The following is a 16493-nucleotide window of genomic DNA, read 5'->3' as shown; positions in this document are numbered from 1 at the left end:
AAATATTAATTAGACTCTGATTAACACTAATATAGTTATTCTTGATAGTTTGCAGTAATATTGATGAGCAACAAACTCAAAGTTTTTACATGGACAGATACACATCATATCATGCATGCTATGGTAAATAACCTATTGCAATACTTTATGTGTATTATTATAGGAACAGGTGCAATATAGAGGAAAGAAAAAATAAAGCATATCCTGGTATGCTTGCAAAACTGTAGATCCCTATTGGCACAATTGATAAATCTAAAGAACAAAATAATGGTTTCTGAAATTGCTTATGAGTGTGGTCTGTGTGTGTCCCTGTGAGCAAAAAGGTGTGTAGCTGCCTTTACCTGGGTTCACCCAACCACCCAAACAGCACTTTCATGTCCACTTTTGCCCTGGGTGGTTGTGTAACACGAGCTGCGAGAGGAGGTAAAGCTCAATGGTCTCGTATTGTCTCAGGTCAGTGGGAATAGAGAAACCGGAGATTTGATGTAGGTTTAACAGGTGGACTCCTGCAGGTGACGAGGCCTTTCTTCACAGATTAGCTTCACGTTTGAATGAGCAGAACGCTGACTTCAGAAAGGTCTGTGTGGCCCCCTCGTCAAATCACTGGTGAAGATATTCAGTTTTATCTGTAGGTAAAGATTTAGATTCCTTTTTCTAGTGCCACCTACATACATATTCCATAGTTAAAGCTAAATATTGATTATCCTAGTCTTAATCAGAGAAACAGTCTTTCTCATATTCAGGGAGACTGTTTTTATTCAAACTTTTTAATGTCAACATGTTTTAGTTAATGGGAAACCTCTTTCCTTGGCATTCTTAACTAGACCATCTATACGTTTTTCACAATAACAGCATGTTCAAAATGTGTCTTTCTATAAAAAGAATTGTATTTGCAGAAAAGTTATATATAAATATGTAATACTTATGAGCATGCCATTATTAGCCTCAGCCTGCCTTTCTGAACATTGCAATTACAGCCATTTAGCTACAAACAAAATTTCCGATCCTTTAGTTTTTTATAAGTAAACATGAGATTTTATGAGATCAGATTCTGTTGAGATGTGAATAGTTAATTATTATTGATAGTTGGATTACACCAACCTTCCACCTTCATGCTGAAATTATTAGATTTTAGATGTTCTGGAACTCAAAATCTGGTGAGACAGAAGGGCCAACTCCTCGGTTTTACAGCCATGCAATCAACATTACAGAGACTGGTTGAGGAAACCAAACCCCACAGTTATCAGAGAGGCAAGGAAACATGCCCAAGATGCACAGTTGTCATGGGCATAGTGATGACTACAATGCAATGCAAACAGATGGGTGTTGTTACTTAAAACGCATCTGGAATACTTTAATTTAGGCACAGTTGGATTGATGATGACATTTACACAGCACACAGAGGCATGTCAAATTGATAACATTTCATGCTGATTCAGCAAACCTGTGAGGATTTTACATCTTTGCTGCAATCTGGACGACTCACAACGACCGAGTGGTACCAGTGGTAACGGTTGGATTTCACTGATTCGCCACCATCATGCTGAAATGATTATGTTTTAAGAGCTCTGAAACTCAAAACCTTGGTAAGACAGAAGGGCCAACTCCTTCTGTTTCACAGTAATGAAGTCAACATAAGAGACTGGTGGAGGAAACCAAACCCAAAAAAGTTGTAGGAGAGACAAGGCAGCCTGCCCAAAATGCACAGTTGGCCTAGGCATTTATGGGGAGGGGGGGGCTGGTGTGCCAAGAAATCCTTCTAATGAACGTAATGCAAAGTTAAAACAGATGGCTGTTGTTGCTAAATTACTTCTGATAGACTTAAATCAATGACCAACCCTGCTGATAATGAACTTTCGACATCTTTGGTTAGTGTATTACTTATCTGACTCTACACACAAATCTGTGGTAACATGGTCTAAAATATGACCAGTGGGGGAAATTAAGAAAGGAGGTAATTATCAGACTTACATGGCTAGTAAGACTGGAATTACTATAATAAGCAAAAGTATAGTAAGTACAAACTTAGTCTTAGAGGTACATGGATGCTGAGTGACTGCTGAAGTTGTGTCTGCATCAGTGGTTGTGTGAAGCGCGGCGTTAAATCATACTGTGTGAAAAGGGGAGCAGCTGATCCTGGTCCTGTTGTGACAGTGCCGTGGTCCTTTGTAGGGAGACCATCCGCAGTAAATCTGCTCCACTCCCCTCGCACAAAGGACTGCTTCCATTTATGGGTCCTGGGTGGGGGGTGTGCCACTGAGTCAACAATGAAGGGAGCGGGACCTCGCAGACCTCTCTGAATTCTTTCTCAGGCAGGCCGTGCAGATGACACAGGGAATTCAGGGGATTCCTTTGTTATCCCTGCAAAGTGCAAACCAATTTTTGCATTGATGCGAAGGTATTGCATAGGGTGTATTATCATTATGTCATGACAATCATACAGCTGGCGGGGAATTTACTTGAGCTGGAATATGTTATTTTGTGAAAACCATCTCTATCAATCTTTCAAAATGATCCAATTTTCATGAGGAACTAAGAAGTGTGTTTTCACATCAGACATTATGCTGTTTTGCAATATTTCAGTGGAATATTTCAAGAGGTTGTGGGTATGTTTCAACCTGCTGGAGACCAAGAAATTACTCTAAAAAAGTATAAAGATTAGGTTATGTTTTTTTTTATACATCAGCATTGTATCAATTGAGTTCTGCCGTTTCTTTATTTTTGTTATGGGCTCAAAACTGAATACTTCCTTCCAATTGTTATTCTCTGCCTGCGCTTGTCATGAAGCCTTTGCTGTTAAAAATAACTTCTCCTCAGAGGAAAAGCCACCATGACTAATTCTTAGGAAACACATGCTCAATCATGAACACCATGCTGAGGGTTTCCAACTTCACCTCCACTCATGTCCGCAGCCATGCAGTACAGGCTCAACCTTTCAGACGGAGAGGTCAAGAAACACTTGGTAAATCATTTCCATGTTTGCAAGAAGCACATGAGTTGGATTTGTGCACCTCAAATTTGATGACTCTGTGACGTGGGCTAAAGCTTAAAAACATTTTGGAAACAATGGAAGAAACCCTCCTACTGTTTCTGGTTTGTTTGGAAGCTTTTCATAGAGGTATTTAAACTTTTAAGCCAAAGCTGAAAAACTTGCAGTATAATTTGATCTCACTAAAAGGGTGCGTTGCCAAGGTGATGTATGCTCCAATAGACCCAGCAGGAGATCAATGAAGAGAACCCAGCAACAGCCAAATCTCTGCTGAGCTAGAAACCATTACTGCCTCTGTTGACCCCGAGTACAGTACATAATGAAAAGCTCCTGACATCCATTTCTGAATAAATACATTGATTTTTATTTAGTATATAACATCCATAAGAGGTGGGCAGAGTAGCCTGCCCCCCTCTGGCTCCTGTATTGCTAATTGTACTGCACTTTTTGTACTGGACAGTGGCATTACTATTGACAACACAGAGACACTGTGTGGTCATGGAGCGCTATGTTGATTTACGCCATACTGCTCTATTGACTACTGCGTCTTGTTACTATTTCTAAAAACGTCAACTCATAGTGTGCAAATGGTGTGTCATTGAAAGGATCTCATCTTTTGTTGCCTTTTGAGCTACTGCAACACAAAAAACCGAGATAACAGATGCTCAAGATCAATAACTCCCCAGAATGTCTGGGTTGTTATCTTTCACAATGACTTCCCGTTTTGTGCACTTTGGTTCCTCAAGGAAAAATGTCAATATCAGCCAGTGTTTCCTTTTCATGAGCGCATGTTTTTCTCTTGAAATGATGTAGAGGCTGTAGTCCAATGGTGATTGAAACAGGCTACATTAGAACCATATTGCGTGTACTATTTGTCTCCCGTACAGTTATGAGACCTTTTGTCACTTGTTTGCAACTTTTGATTCAGTACGTTGTGTGCTCTGTTCATACTTATACTCACAATAGATGTACATCTTTAATAATGTCTAGCAGTCAAGAAATGTTAAATAATGGCTAGTTATTTCAATGGTTGAATTATTGATAGCAGAGCAAAAGATATAGAGAAGTGCTTTGATTATGTACAGTGTTGTTTCGTCCTTCTTTACACCGAGAATGAAAAAAGATGAGACACTATAAACTGGAAGAAAAGAATCTGAATAAATAAAGCTTTCTGGCTGTTGAGCTAAAGGCCAAGTCAAGAGAAGCTCCTGTAAAAATGGGAATTTGGAATGCATGATAAAAGCAGCTTACATCTGTGTCCTGTCATTTGGCATCATTTTCATGTCATTGAACACTGGGGGAAGATCCACTACACCAGCTGCTCTGCAGCAGAGGATTGAAATTATAATCAACCAACTGGGCGTGACTGTCAAGAACTTAAGCAGCAATAGCAACCATCTATTTCATGAAAGGCTGAAAGAAAAGGTATGATAAGGGCTGTGTTGCCATGCAGTCGACACACTGCTGTGATGAATGTTTTGGCACGTCCAGATGTTGACTCTGAACTCTAAGATTGTGGAACTATGTTGTGAAATCCTTCCTGACCACGATCTAAAAACCTGATGACTTGTGCATTCTCTAGGGGAACCTCCTTATTCTTATAATCCACTTAGATGCTGTTTACTTTCTCCCTGTTAGATAGCTCGATATTTTACACTCAAACATTTTTTACACTCAAACTGACTTCAGTTGTTAACTAGGAGAATAGTAAATTAGAGGAACAGTGTTATAGAGAAACAGATTTGCTCATTCTGGCTCTAATGCCGGACAGCTGAATACAGAGACTGTACTCCTCTAATGAGCAGTGACATGCAGCCCCACTGGCCCATGGTGGAAGAGGATTGTTTGCCTTTCAGGGAAACAATGGGCAGATAGACGCCTCTGTGGACTGAATCTATGGGGTCTCATCATGCCTGCACTGGCAAATGGGCAGAATAAAGGAAAATAACAACAATGTGTCATGAAATGGATTAAAAAAAGAATCAGTCACTGAAATGGAACACCAATTAACTCAGGCTTCCCCAGACTAAAGAAAATAAAAGGGACATTCTACCAATTTTACACATGAACATTAGTTCACCGTCATAGGGAGGAATACTCAGATTGGGAACATTTATATCATCCAGGTATTTTGTTATATATAACAGAAAGCCAGTGTTTGAAAACTGGGTGGACTGAGTTTGAAATATGAGGATGTTTACCAGGCTGTATCTGGTAAATCCCTATCGAGTTGCATTATGGTAGTTGTAGGATCCAGTAAGTCTTAAATTGCTGGAGGGCCCCTTTACGCAGGACTTCGACGTTTTGTTCTTTTATTTGCTTGAAATGGGTGATGTCCCACTGAGTTGAATGTTTTAAAGTTAAAATAAAAAAGTGAGACTTTAACTGTGGTGTTGAGTCATTTTGAAATTTGTGTTATTTCAAAATATTGGCGACAATATACCAACAAATCACCTCACGCAAAGTTACCATAGTTCAACATGTCTTTAACAGAGAGGAGAGCTTAATAAAGATAGTAGTGTACTATTGTTTTGGCTTGCATTAGATTGTAAAAGTGTTATTTTAACAAGCCCTGTATATTCATGACACTGTCTGGAGTGCTTGGTGATGCTCTGGCCGAAAGAAGAAGCAAAAACCAAGTTGACAATTCGCAGCTTAGCCCGATCAATACATGGTAGTGGCATGACAGAAAACTGAGTAACTCTGTCTCAGTTGTGTTCATAAAAGAAACTATGCTGCCATCCTGTGGCGGTGAACATAGGTGCCTCAACAACTTTGTCATCACATTAACTACTGTACTGCACTGTAACTAAACACATCCCCAACACTTTGGACTCAATATGAAGTTGTTGTGGTGAACCACAGTTCTGTGAACCTTGTCACAGTAAATAGGAGTTTGTTTAATAAGCGGTTCATGTTTTTGTTGTGTTTTGTTTTTCTTGCAAAAGAGAAGAAGAAGTAAGTCAGATTTCCAACACCTGGGGGCGCTGTAGTTATTTCCTGTTGTCACCGTTTTAAGCATCAAATAGGGTTTAATTTTGTATCAACACATTTAGATCCCCCTTTGACCTAGTCCTACTCCCAGCGTCCCTCCCTTTCTCTGTGTGGTTCCGACTCGTTCTGTAGACTATACTCATCACTTGGTTTTGAGCTTATTTCAGTCCAAAATGTCAACAAAGAGTACACAAAAAAGGCATTGTTTCCCCAAAACCCACAAACAGACATAAATCTGTTATACTGACAAGCGTAAAATTGAACTGCAATTCAAGTGAAAACTACTTTGTGGGAATTGAATTGTGCCTTTCACTGTGTAGTCAAGTACATGATATATATATATATATATATATATATATATATATATATATATATATATATATATATATATGCTGAAGTCATGCGTTTTATCTTCCATGGGTTAGATGGCCGATTGCGCACAGAGTTGATTAAAGTCTGTGTTATAGGACCAGACCTGGTGGGCCCGCAGGAACTGTTCTCTGATTCTTTTGAGATGCTTTGAGAGAAAACTCTCTGCAGACAACCGGACCAGACAGAGCTGAGCAAATAATGGAGGGTGGACGCGGTGGGGAGTAGTCAGGCGTGCAGCCTTTACTCATTGGCTGCCTCAGACACAGTAGCTCTCCCTCTCTCATAAATGTGCTCCCACCACCGACCGTAGCAGATAATCACAGGCCACTGTGAGAGGGACACACCTTCCGCTGATTTTTTGCCGCAGTTTACACGGGGATGCGTTTCGATTCACGAAAAGGTGTCATCAGTCCAAGATTTGAGTCGTGTTTTCAGCTTGCAGTTTTCGCAATTTTGTGATTTTTCTTTCGCGCATAGGTTACGAGGCTGCTCCGATCCAACTCGAAGATGACTGGGGTTTTTGAGAACTTAAATACTGATATGCATTCGAACCAGATTACCTCAAGCAATTTCCACAGTTTGCATAAATCGCAGGAGTCCCCGACTCTGCCAGTGTCCACTGCAACGGACAGCAGCTACTACAACAACCAACAGCCTGGCCACGGCTCTCCATTTGGCCAACTCGGCTCTTACCAGTACCACGGCAACGCCACGAGCACTGTGCCATATAACGCAAAGACGTACGACCTTGGTTTCAACTCATCTTATGGTGCATACAGCTCCTACGGCTCCAACTCCTCTCCTACTCCAGCCGACACAGGTAAAGAAGCTATTTTTATTTATTTAGTTTAAATAATATTTGAATTAATTTCATGCTTTTGTTTGAGACCAACCGTATTGCATGGACTGTATGAAGAGCGAGTTGAATCATAAATAACACATAATGGACAAGATAATTGGCCTATTATGTGTTCAGAAATTATGAGGACACAGACAACTTTTCAGATGCGCACGAAACACCGATAGTGAATTTTCAATTAATGTAGGTTTATTGTTAAACACAAATCTTAAGCAACCTTTCACTACCTCTGATTTTTTTCTGTCATTATAATATACACATCTGATAAAAAAAATAATATATGAATTATTAGGTTTAGCATACCTTCTAAACACAAACTGATGGCCGTGCAAAAATGATGAATAGTTCTATACAACTGGGAAAAAAAATATTCTTCATGCATAACTTGAAATGTTTTTTGAATATTCCCTCAGAAAAAGAAGAGCGCGAGCCAGAAATCCGGATGGTTAATGGAAAACCAAAGAAGGTCAGGAAACCTCGAACCATTTATTCCAGCTTCCAACTGGCTGCACTTCAACGGAGGTTTCAAAAGACGCAGTATTTGGCTCTACCAGAACGGGCCGAGCTGGCAGCATCGATGGGCCTTACGCAAACACAGGTGGGTGCATCAAAGACATTATATTCTGTCAAATAATCCACTCTCGGGTCTGATCTGAAATTGATTAAAACGGTCGGGGGAAATAACGATTAATCAATGTTCCGCTTGCCATGTGTTTCTCAGGTCAAAATCTGGTTCCAAAACCGCCGCTCAAAATTCAAGAAGTTGTGGAAAAGTGGAGAAATCATGCCAGAGCAACACGTTGCTTCCAGTGAATCTCCCCCTTGCGCGTCTCCGCCAACTACTGCCTGGGACTTTCCACAGACTCAAAGAATGAACAGTGTCAACTCCAGTTTACCTCAGAGCAGCAGCCCTCCCAACACGTCTGCGCCTTCTTCGTTTTTGACGAACTACTCCTGGTACTCCACCACGAACTCTACAATGCATCTGCAGCCACCTCTGATCCAGCACCACCACAACTCCGCCATAAGCGCTGGAACGATATTCTGAAAAACAAATCAAAAAAACAAAGGGTTTAAATCGGACAATACTGGTGAATAGAAAGAAAAAAATGCCATTACCTTCAATTTTACAGACCTCGTGTGTGCGCGCCATGCGAACGTTACGCGCAAGCAGAAAAGTTAAGGGAGCCAGACAGGCTCATGGACCTTGTCAGTTTTTGCGCTAGGAAATGGTAGTCACAGATTTCTACAGTTATTTTTGTATTTATTTATTTTGTTTATGTCGAGGGATGAGTGAACCACTATTACCCAAAGCAATCGCAGCCTGGGCGCAAAGCCTACTTTTACGCGGGCGTCACTTTTTCTGCCATATGTGCAAAAACAAAACCTTCATCGCAGGACAACCTGTCACAAATGTAGCACAAGTTAACTGTATGGTGCCTTTTTCAATATGACCTCATTTTGTTGTGCGATAAAACAGTGTACCTTTATCCATTCCTTATGTCAAGTTGATTTCAATATAGGCCTATGGGGGGGATAAGTGAATCCATGTTTGTAAATATTTTACCACAGCTTTTTGACAGCCCGTGTTGCTTTGACTCGTTTTATTAGGCTATTGGTGCAAATCTGTTACCCACCTTGAGCTACTGATCGTCCTATCCTCTGATTTAGGCTACTTGTATCACACTTAATTGTATTTTTGTCTTATTTATTTTAGCAATGTTCTATATATGACCAGACGTTATTTAAATAAAAATGTTTTCTGTGAATATGCATCCCTCCTTTTCTTTCCACAAATGTGTTCTGTGCACATGCATTTCTCCTTTTCCCCCCTTGACAGTCATTTGTGACTGGGGAGAATTTGTGTCTTATTCGTTTTGCAATGAGCCTAATACTGCATAGGGACTGTTTTCATTTTAAAATAATTGTATTTTAGCCTGCTTTATTTCACAGCAATGTATTAAAGCGTACAATCAACGCTTGGTAAACGCTGCATAATGTTCGCACATCAAATAGCTTTATTTCAGAAAATTATAATGTTGCTTAATATTACAAATGTAACTTTGGGAAACTCTGACATCTTAAATGGAGCCAGGCTGCAGCAAACATGTTACTGTGCTTTATTAAAACTATAGTTACCTGTATTTTGGTTGCAATATATTAGCCGATAAACGCACACCTGTAGCTAACACAATTGATAGCCTTATTGCACTTACCTCTGGTTGTGTTGCTCGACAACCATGTTAGCTTAGCTGTAAATTAGTTTGATTTTAAGCGATTTCTTAAGTGATACTTGGTTGTTTTAATTAGCTACAAGGGCGTAGGTACTATCAGAACCGTGGACAAGCGTGAAACAATTCCTCAGCTGTCTATTTTACCCGGTTCAGTCCGCTCATGATTAGCGTTAGCCGAACCGGAGCTCGTTCAGGCAGGCAGAGGCAGGCAGGCAGGGGGCCCGGGGCGCAGCCTCAGCAGAGGGGGGAGGCAACACAACAACACGCCTTGGCATGCGAGATGGGAAGATGAGGGTGGGTATGAATGAGTACAAGCTCCTCAGACTCTGTGGAGTCAGTGAATCGCTTTCCAGACGTTTTATGAACTCAGCCTAACAAGAGGAACTAGTTCCAAGACAGCCTGGAGCTACAACATCATGGAAACATTTCTCACAAGTAGGCCAACGTTAAAGCCTCTGATCTCTCAGAAGACGAGCACATTGACCTACATTATTTATGTGGCTCACAGGGCCCGTATAGGCTCACGTCCAACAGTATTGCTGCCAGTAAAGTCTGTTGTAGTTGAGCTATTTTGACTCCGATGGATAGATAGATGAGGGGGGAGGGGGTTATTATTAATACACAGTCCCATCACTTAGTTCTCATTCATGATCATCACTGTCTTACCCACACGCTTCCCTTCAAACAAGCACGGGCCTTCAAGTGGGATCGTTTCCTTGTAGCCTACATAATTAGGACTGTAGCTTGTCAGCGGTTGCTAGATCTCTATGATGGAGCTGACAGGATCAGATCCCAGGCATGCAGCAGGTCTGCTGTGCGCCAAAACATTACATCGACATATATATAAGCCTGGATATACCTTTGAGTGGACATTTGTAGATTGCATTTGTCTATGCTGTTACAGTACAGAGAATATAAATGCATGTATCATGACTGGCCCTCGTGATAACTGAACTGTGGGAGGACTGAAATAATATTAGCTGGTTTTCACTCATTACTTAGTTACGACAGCTGTGAAGTTATCAGCACAGATTTATGAACAATACTATTCATCGATTTCGTCCATTAAAAAAATAAATAATGGTAATTGATTATTGTGGATGTTTTATGTTGCCCCATGTGACTTCCTTCATTAATTAGACATACTGTGGTTTATAGGCCCAGTTCTGCATTTCTCCAGCTAACTTGTAAATGCCATACCCCCTATCCTAATTTATACCCTGATCTGTAATTTCAATCACATTTGCTCTGGTTTGAGCATTGGCTTTCAAATCTGAAAGCCTGCAATTACTATATAATTCTTCGCAATTTTAGATGTCCTAATATGGGGTGTTATTTTTTACACAAGACAATTTCCCGCTATTTTAAGCATCAAAATTGTCAAAGTTGAATGTACATAATAAATGGGGATATCAATGCATATTTTTTAGTCTAACATCTTGACTCAACGATAATTATATCCGTGTGAAGCCTACGCAGAATTAGCCTGAATTGCATGGTAACTGCTGCTTTAAATAAAAAAAAATACTCATAATTTACCCCAAAGATTACCAAGATCTCGAGTGCACAATGTCATCAGCGTAATGAGGAGTAAACATTTATGCTAATAATCTACATTTTTCCCCCCAACAGCTATAAAGAGGGGAAATAAAGCAGACATTTTCAGTCATATTCTGAACTCTGCTGCTATAGCTTAGACCAACACATGCGACACATTTTGTGGGATTTATTCGCTTATCTTGTATCTGCTGCAGGATGCTGCTGCTCATCTTCCTCCATGCAGCTTTCTGTGAGATCCTGAGAGGGAGCTTGCCTCTTCATTTCAAGGAGAGAGGTGTGTATTAAATGTTTATATCTTAAATATTCATTGAAAGTATAGAAAAAAACAGGAAACATGCTTGAATCTTGCTGATTTTTCATGGTATCAAACTATTTCTAGGACTGGTTGGTTCATTGCGAGTAAAATCTTAGGCTGGAAATGTTGTTTTTTTTGTTAAAGTCTCCAATGTATTCAGTGTGCTAATTTTGTGGGGACAAAAAGTCTTATAGCAAAGAAAGCTGTCGAGAGGATGTAAGGAAGGGAAGACACACAAGTTGTTTTTTAATCTAGTCGCTGCTCTCATTACTCTTACATTGTGCTTTGCTAATTTTGAGGCCTCTTCGCATTGAAAACTCTGTGATGTACACCTGCAAGCAATTTGCCAGCCTTACACATAAGTCTAAGGGAACAGTGACGAAATGGCAGCTCACCTATTTCGCTTTTTTTCTATTTGCAGCAGCACATTTCTTTCAGAGCACTATCTCCTTTGTCAACGCAGAAAGATCCTCCGTGCGAAAAAAAAATGCTCATAATTACCTCAGAGATGGGAAACTGCATTAGAATAAATAAGGGCGAAATTACTGTAATTATGCTGGGTTTGATGGGCCCAGCTCGTATAATCAAGAGGAGAATACAGCGAAATAACGCTGACCCTCTTGGATGTGCAGCTGCGCCTTTCTGGGGCTAGGTAGGCAGATTTATGTTCACTGCAGCAGCAGCAGCAGCAGCAGCAGCACAATTCATACTCTTTCTTAATGGTATGGAAATGCAGGCCTATTCTCCTTCTGTGGGCAAAGGACTGTATATGTCCTGAGTTTTGTATTAAAATAACAATAGAGACAGGTCGAAAGGGATGTTATGGAGTGGACAATATAAACTAGACCAAAGCTTATTTCCTTTTAGTCTCTCTGTAGCTGAATGCTTTTTGATGGTTGCTGTATCAAGACTGCACCAGCATTTATATAATAATAATAATAATAATAATAATACTAATACTAAAAATAATCCATCATGTTGGTCTGATTTATTATTGTAGCAATGAATAAATGAAACAAATGAGAAGAGAAGTAAGTTCTTGGTTATGATGTGATGTATGTAAGCTGGACCGTGTAAAAGGGATGTTTTGCAGACCTCACAGATTGCATCAAATCTCCCATTACAATTGCAAAACATGTATATATTCATAGAGACATTGAAGCTGGATGAGAGCGAGTTGGCTACAAGTCGTGCATCTGAATGTCTTTGTTTCATTCTTTGTTTCTTTCCAGGAAAAACATTAACATTTCCGATACATTGTTTGAATTGTTTTCCAAAAATATTTCGCCCTATTAGAACAATTTTTCAGTTTTGTTGTTTTTTCACTGACTATTTTTTTTCATTATTGTTGTTGCATGTATAAGCGTTCGGTATACGATATTTGAATGGACAGGTTATTCCACTCTCTTTCTTTTGGCATTTAGAAAACCCAACATGAATACAATTCAAGCACAAAACACATATTTAAAATTCCTACTCAACCAAGAAAAGGCGTACTTCAAGATCGTGAAACAAGAGTTAATGAATAAAGTGTGAAGTTCAAACAAGAAGGCCTTTGAACTTTTCACTTTCACTGATCTCCCTCTGATCCGCCCTATGTCCCGCGTGCTCATCCAGTCTTTTGCAGCAGCACCTGCCTCTTGCGCGATTATTCACTTAACACACACAATTGATCTCTCCCATTCATGGCACAAAATGGGGATTGTCGGAAGACAAATTGAAAGAAGATTATCTTTAAGAAAAGCTGAAAAGAAATAAGCGATGTTAAATGAATCCAGGTCTCCCGCACCGCCACGGTTAAATCCCCAAAAATGCAGTTTATATCGGCCAAATTATTCCTAGTGGTTTTTGCCTTTTTAGCTGATGTTCTTTTTTTTAAATAGGCGAAGTAAAATGCATTTACATATCCCGTTTTGTGTAGATGCATAGAGATTTGTTTAGATTCAACGCCAGATTTCTATAATTCTCAGGTCACCCCAGATGTTTCACAACATCTGCAACCAGTAAGCAGGAACCCATGTGGACTAAATGCTAAACACGACCATAAATCTAAACGACGAGCCTTTTGCAGCTCACACGGTGTCCGCTACAATAACCAACATGATACTGCTTTGTGTCAGCTCACATTAAACCTGCACCATGCTGAAGCCTTTCTTTTCACATGAGATGAGGATGGAGGAGTGTGTGTGTGTGTGTGGGGGGGGGGGGGGTTCAATCAGACACCTTTCTTGACATAATTTAAATCATTATTTTACTGCTTTTGAACCTTTGCACATTATGTACATAAACTTCAGAAACAGATAAATAAATTAAAGTGATCAATACAAAACTAAATATTTTCTATGTTGACTAAACACATCTCGACGAATACAGAAAGCCTAAAACCCTGTTTCACAGCGTATCCAGTACAGCACAAAACAAGTCTGAAAATTATATACAAAATACAGTAACAAATGAGCTGCTCACCCTCAGAATATTTTTTTTTGTAAAGCAGCAAATTGTCAGGCCTTTTACATTTTTCACATAACATCGGGGCACGGCATAGAAAAGCTTTGCTTGCGTTAGTGCAGCATTAACAACACAGTGTTGTAATTTCAAAACACACTTACAAAATGAACACAGACTGACCTCAACAGAAAAACTAGTCTGAATAATTTAACTTAAATAACAAACACATAAACAACATAGTAGCGAGTTGAGGCTTTGCACAATATGCCCTGGGGCTTGAGTGTGCGGAAAGCATAATGGTGGAATGTATTAATTATCATTATTTGGTAAAAGAATGAACCTTTAACTGTTACTGAATGCAGATTGATTTCAGGTCATCATCACTTTGGGCCCAACATCTGGTGTAAACAAACACGTGTTTTCTTACAAACAGAATAACTCACACAAGTATAATTAAAAAAAAGAAAAAAAAAGAAGAAGAAGAAAAGAAACTGCCACAGAAGTGATAAACAGCAGCTAAAAAAAGATCCATTGGTCTACGATTTCCGCTGACTGTCACAGACGTGTTGCCCTTGGGCGCTTTGCGTGCCGAGTCTCTTAGCTCCCTGCTTCTTCTAGCTGCTTGCCGTCATCCGGTATGAAGAGGCCACTGTGTCAGCTGGCGGCATGCGGCAGCAAACTCCGGGGTTGTTGTTGTTGTTGTGTTATCAGTGCTGGGCCGCGCTGAGGCCCCTTCACCATCGTGATACACGAGCCATGGCAGAGTCGAGGGCTGAGGTCCCTGTTCACATGAGCTGTGACTGTTGCATAGACTCTTGGTGTGCGGTTGGATACCATGAGGTGTAGCTGGGAATGTAAGATCCGGTCGTCCCCACCGAAGTCTTCACGGTGGTCGGCGAGCTCCAGACAGGTGCCACCGAGGGAGAACCGCTCGACAGTCCGCGGCCGGTGGCTAAAGCGGCGGTGTCAATTGTTCCCCCGCCTTGCTTCATCAGTTTCTTGAATTTAGAGCGCTTATTTTGAAACCAAATCTTCACCTGGAGAGACAAAGGAGATTATTAGAAAATTGACTGTTGTAAAAGGATTTGACACTTTTACGCACGCAACAGGTTTCCTTGTACAAAGTCAAGAGCAAAACATTTTTTAATAGGCCTATATCAATATCCTGCCCTTGATTATAAAAGGCTATTACTGTATTAAGATGTCATTGAAATTAACACATGAGTGACAGGAAACAAAATTAACCCATAGCTTGGTGTCAAACAATATTTCCTTGTTTGATGAATGGTTTTCATTAATAATAATAACAATAATAACAATTTTAGAAAAAGGCCTGTTGTGTGGGAAAAAATAAATCTAAAAGGTGTAAACAAATAAATTTAAAAAAAAGGCTAACGGTGCTCCTGCAGAGTGGAGCGCTATTCGTGAGTGTGTTTCATGGTTTCATGGACTTGCCTGTGTCTGAGTGAGACCCAGCGACGCTGCAAGCTCAGCTCTCTCCGGTAACGCCAAATATTGAGTTTGTTGAAATCGCCTGTTTAGAGCTTGAAGTTGTAAACTGGAATAGATAGTCCTTGGTTTTCTGATCTTTTTCCCTTTACCGTTGAATCGAACCTCTCCGCCTTCGACCACTGTGTTTTTCTCTGCTTCTGGCACTGAGGGAGAGACGGAGAAGAGAACAAGAATGAGGAGGCAGTTGTATAGCCAACAGTGCTGCGCAGCTTTGAATACTCTGTGCAAGTTTTACAGCCTGTACTTTAGGTATAATTACCCTTAATTGCATACATTGTTTATAGCGTTACGCAATAAATAATTACCAAGCCTAATTCCAACATCTGGGTCGTCTTTTCGCTGCAGCGAGGACTGTATACAGATGAAAGCCGTGCCAACATAGAAAGTTCATATTTAGGATCCAAAGATGCTGCTGCACACTTACCTGTCTCCTCTAACCGCGTCTGTGTGAGCGCCGAGCTGTTTTGGTAGGTCTGTACTGTGCTGAGATATGGACTGGTGGAATGGCTGCCGACAGAGTTTACGTATGGATAACCCAAAGATCTGGGGAACGACGAGGCTGGACTGTAGCTGTCGTGCTGAGTATGACCTGCAGAATGTAAACAGTGCATTGGATAGTGTCCGTGAGACATGGAGGAAGGCGACATTTGTTGACTCGGGGATCCAAACTCCATGAAAACGTTTTTTCCTGAGGCAGGGCTATTAAGACTTTCTGGAATCGTAGTCATTGTCATCTCTTCTGGCGGTTCCCCTTGTCTTGCTTTTGTTGTTTTCCTTCTATGATCTCAGTGAAGGTTGGATCCCAATTTAAGCCGAACTGATTTTTTCTGTTTCCATTCATAAGAAAATGTAGTTTGTGCCTGTGAAAAGTCCTAGGTATGATGCTGTGGACCAAGACAAACTCGCTCAAAGGTTTGAATCTCGGACTCATGAATATTCATCAAAGACTGTCGCTGATTGGTCCACTCTCTCCAAGAGGGAAGCCGATTGGCGACGCTGGGGCTGGGTCCGAAGAAGCCGATAAAGTCAAGGAAAACCACAAACATCTAAGACACCTCTTGACATGTCAAGATTCGCTATCATTATTTTTGTTAGTATTATTATTTACAAATCGTCAAATAGATAATAATAATCAATTTTGTACTAATATTGCATACAATAAACACCTGATCCACTTTTGTCTCAGCGCTATCCAAATTTGTAATATTTAATAAAATACCGTCACCTACA

The 16493-nt window shown here is 40.3% G+C and overlaps 2 protein-coding genes across 2 annotated transcripts; one reads left to right on the top strand and one right to left on the bottom strand.

The window, feature by feature from the left end:
• The first annotated feature begins 6694 nt into the window (after positions 1-6694).
• Positions 6695-8983, top strand: dlx2a (distal-less homeobox 2a). The gene is made up of 3 exons (XM_068735154.1): positions 6695-7175; positions 7628-7812; positions 7936-8983. Exons 1-3 carry the CDS (start codon positions 6863-6865, stop codon positions 8260-8262), a joined length of 825 nt encoding a protein of 274 aa, XP_068591255.1. The 5' UTR covers positions 6695-6862; the 3' UTR covers positions 8263-8983.
• Positions 8984-13623: 4640 nt separating this feature from the next.
• On the bottom strand, positions 13624-16143 carry dlx1a (distal-less homeobox 1a). Its single transcript, XM_068735142.1, has 3 exons — positions 15688-16143; positions 15207-15406; positions 13624-14788 (listed from the first exon to the last, which is right to left on the bottom strand). The coding sequence occupies exons 1-3, from the start codon at positions 15995-15997 to the stop codon at positions 14537-14539; spliced, it is 762 nt and encodes a 253-aa protein (XP_068591243.1). The 5' UTR covers positions 15998-16143; the 3' UTR covers positions 13624-14536.
• Positions 16144-16493: the final 350 nt, after the last annotated feature.

This window comes from Cebidichthys violaceus, unplaced genomic scaffold (genome assembly GCF_023349555.1).
Source record: "Cebidichthys violaceus isolate CVI_PGR_0920_01 unplaced genomic scaffold, fCebVio1.0.p SCAF_11, whole genome shotgun sequence".
NCBI classification, from domain to species: domain Eukaryota; kingdom Metazoa; phylum Chordata; class Actinopteri; order Perciformes; family Stichaeidae; genus Cebidichthys; species Cebidichthys violaceus.
This window is presented reverse-complemented; position numbering and strand designations above follow the sequence as displayed.

What these genes read in the sequence shown, in the direction of transcription:
- dlx1a (XM_068735142.1), bottom strand. Translation starts at nt 15,997, where the DNA reads ATGACAATGACTACGATTCCAGAAAGTCTTAATAGCCCTGCCTCAGGA. An exon ending in GACGCGGTTAGAGGAGACAG is followed by an intron (nt 15,407 to 15,687) that starts GTAAGTGTGCAG and finishes TCTCTCCCTCAG; the next exon opens with TGCCAGAAGCAGAGAAAAAC. An exon ending in TGGGTCTCACTCAGACACAG is followed by an intron (nt 14,789 to 15,206) that starts GCAAGTCCATGA and finishes TTGTCTCTCCAG; the next exon opens with GTGAAGATTTGGTTTCAAAA.
- dlx2a (XM_068735154.1), top strand. Translation starts at nt 6,863, where the DNA reads ATGACTGGGGTTTTTGAGAACTTAAATACTGATATGCATTCGAACCAG. An exon ending in TCCTACTCCAGCCGACACAG is followed by an intron (nt 7,176 to 7,627) that starts GTAAAGAAGCTA and finishes ATATTCCCTCAG; the next exon opens with AAAAAGAAGAGCGCGAGCCA. An exon ending in TGGGCCTTACGCAAACACAG is followed by an intron (nt 7,813 to 7,935) that starts GTGGGTGCATCA and finishes TGTGTTTCTCAG; the next exon opens with GTCAAAATCTGGTTCCAAAA.